The sequence below is a fragment of the Anopheles cruzii genome, unplaced genomic scaffold (assembly GCF_943734635.1).
Source record: "Anopheles cruzii unplaced genomic scaffold, idAnoCruzAS_RS32_06 scaffold03364_ctg1, whole genome shotgun sequence".
Taxonomy (NCBI): domain Eukaryota; kingdom Metazoa; phylum Arthropoda; class Insecta; order Diptera; family Culicidae; genus Anopheles; species Anopheles cruzii.
Window position 1 is genome coordinate 1 of NW_026456949.1, and position 2,194 is coordinate 2,194.

The window sequence follows — 2,194 nt, forward strand, 5'->3', positions numbered from 1 at the left end:
ATCTTTTATTACAAAAATGCGACACATTAACAAAAAAGAAAACACCAAATTTGACTTCCCTAATCACTCCCTAATCTTAAGCCCGGTCCACACGCTACGATATATCGCTACGATTCGTCTGTGGGGGTCAGACGAAGCGTAACTCCGAGCGTAAAAATGTCCACACGATCCGTAAAATATAAAACGTAAAAAAAATCAGGCGTGACATCGATCAGCTTGTGTCAAAACCTTTGTGCCTCAGCGGACTCTGTGAAACATAAAACGTAAAACCAAGCATTTGTAAACCGATTCACCGAACCGATTTCACGTCAAATTTTTTTTAACGTTTTATACTTTATACGTGTGGCTCCCCAGTAATACTTTTCTCCTGATTGAAGCCCAAATTACTCGCCGACCTTATTGATTACTCGCCAATTAATAGAACGATTTATTCATATATTTTTTTGTTTGCGGTGACCCTTAATGAATACCCAACGTTTTCTCCATAACTGCGTGGGGTTGACGCATGATCTCTTGATGCTCTTCCGTGTTGTAAATGTCCGAAAACTCGATCATTTCATCCCGTCCAGTCAGCACGTCCCGAGCCACGTTGGTGGACGGAAGGAACGGAAGATGACCGACTTTCGAGACCGCTTTCAGCTCCATCGTCAGTTTGAGTGGGGCCGCCAGCCCTTCGCGTTTACGAAGCATCTGCATGTTGAGGTTGTGAGAATGTTGGGCGTACTGAAAGAACATCACATATGAAAACCACATTCCTTCTGGTCGCTACAAGGAAGACAAGAAAGAAACACTTACATTTTGCTCCGATTGCTTAAGCGGATGTACGGATTGCAGCTGAGCGACACAACTTTCATCCCGCGGTGCCATATAACCCGTAAACTCGTTGAACGTGGTAGGCATTTTCGGCGCTACTTTTATTGAAGACTCCTGTATGGGGAATAAGGGAATCATTAATACCAAGCAGTGTTTGACTACGCCATTTAGATACTTACCATTTTACAATGATTTTAGCAAGGAAAATGTAAGCCGGAGAACGCTGCAATGAGTTGCTATTTTGATGTTTTGATTGAATGAAAACCACAACTCGGAAACAACTGACAAACGTCAAACTGCCAAGCTGTCAAAGTTTGGGTGCCCTTCAGCTAGCTCGCTTTCATTCATCGGTTGCTAAAATAAAAACGTTTCATTTCGATTTAGAATTAGTTTTTTATGTGTTTCTATATTAATGGCGGTTTGCACAAAGCTTCATTAATCGGAAGCAGTGTTAACCACAGTACGCAATCGATCAGTTCCCTTAGCCGGTCTCGATGGAGGTGATAATGAGATAACCGGTGATGGTAAACAAGCGCTTTAAGCATCAATCTTTCAGCTTCCAATGATCTTCTGACCGCGGCCTGAACCGAAAGTGTAAAGTGTTTTTGCTCTGCGAAGAGTTGTTATCACCACTGCATTGTTAAACCAACCAACAATATGTAAGTAATCCTTGCTAAGTCTCGAGATAATTGGGAAACTAAATCGACTCACGGTGGAATCGAAAACAAACCTCTAACGTACGAGTACAGTGATTTCATTTTACTACTCACCGGTAGTATTTTTAGTAGTACGATTGTTTTTTGTAGATTAAGATAAGGTCATCAGCTCAAGATTAGTTGTGTTTACAGCATCGTACGGCAGATTCGTTTGCAAAAAACGGGGTCAAAGTCACGATCCCTTCGTTTGAATGAAGAAGCGTAAAAACATTTCTTTCTCATTTTTTCAAAGCTCATGTTTTTACGATTTTTCAGGACAACTAGACTTACTTTGGAACAGCTAAACGCGCTTGCACCAGTGGAATTTCACAAGGCTTTTGAAAACGTGATAGAATGTTGGCCAGAGGCGGCTGTTTTCTGCTCTGCATTACTGCCGTTCAAGAGCTTTACCACGATGACGAACGCATTCGAAAACTACATCGAGCGTCTGCCGACGGAATCTAAGCTAAAGATCCTGCGACTTCATCCGGATCTTGCCGGCAAGCTGTTGGACACCAACCAGCTCACCAAGGAGTCCTCGAGCGAACAAAACGCGGCCGGTTTAGACAGTTTGTCGGTGGAAGAAAAGACAAAGCTGACGGAATATAATGAACGGTAATTAAAGTTAGTCAGTTAAATTTTGAAACTATTACCGTAATGTAATAATTTTTTTACAGCTACAAATC

The 2,194-nt window shown here is 41.9% G+C and overlaps 2 protein-coding genes across 2 annotated transcripts; one reads left to right on the top strand and one right to left on the bottom strand.

Annotated features, from left to right (window-relative positions):
- Positions 1-405: 405 nt before the first annotated feature.
- On the bottom strand, positions 406-1,078 carry LOC128276999 (proteasome maturation protein-like). Its single transcript, XM_053015452.1, has 3 exons — positions 993-1,078; positions 796-927; positions 406-723 (listed from the first exon to the last, which is right to left on the bottom strand). Exons 1-3 carry the CDS (start codon positions 993-995, stop codon positions 460-462), a joined length of 399 nt encoding a protein of 132 aa, XP_052871412.1. The 5' UTR covers positions 996-1,078; the 3' UTR covers positions 406-459.
- A 596-nt stretch (positions 1,079-1,674) lies between these two features.
- Positions 1,675-2,123, top strand: LOC128276998 (2-oxo-4-hydroxy-4-carboxy-5-ureidoimidazoline decarboxylase-like; the record flags this gene model as incomplete). Its single annotated transcript, XM_053015451.1, has 1 exon — positions 1,675-2,123. A coding segment is annotated over exon 1 (359 nt), but the record flags the coding sequence as incomplete, so codon positions are not given.
- Between the last annotated feature and the right edge of the window lie 71 nt (positions 2,124-2,194).

What these genes read in the sequence shown, in the direction of transcription:
- LOC128276999 (XM_053015452.1), bottom strand. An exon ending in TTAAGCAATCGGAGCAAAAT is followed by an intron (nt 724 to 795) that starts GTAAGTGTTTCT and finishes ATGTTCTTTCAG; the next exon opens with TACGCCCAACATTCTCACAA.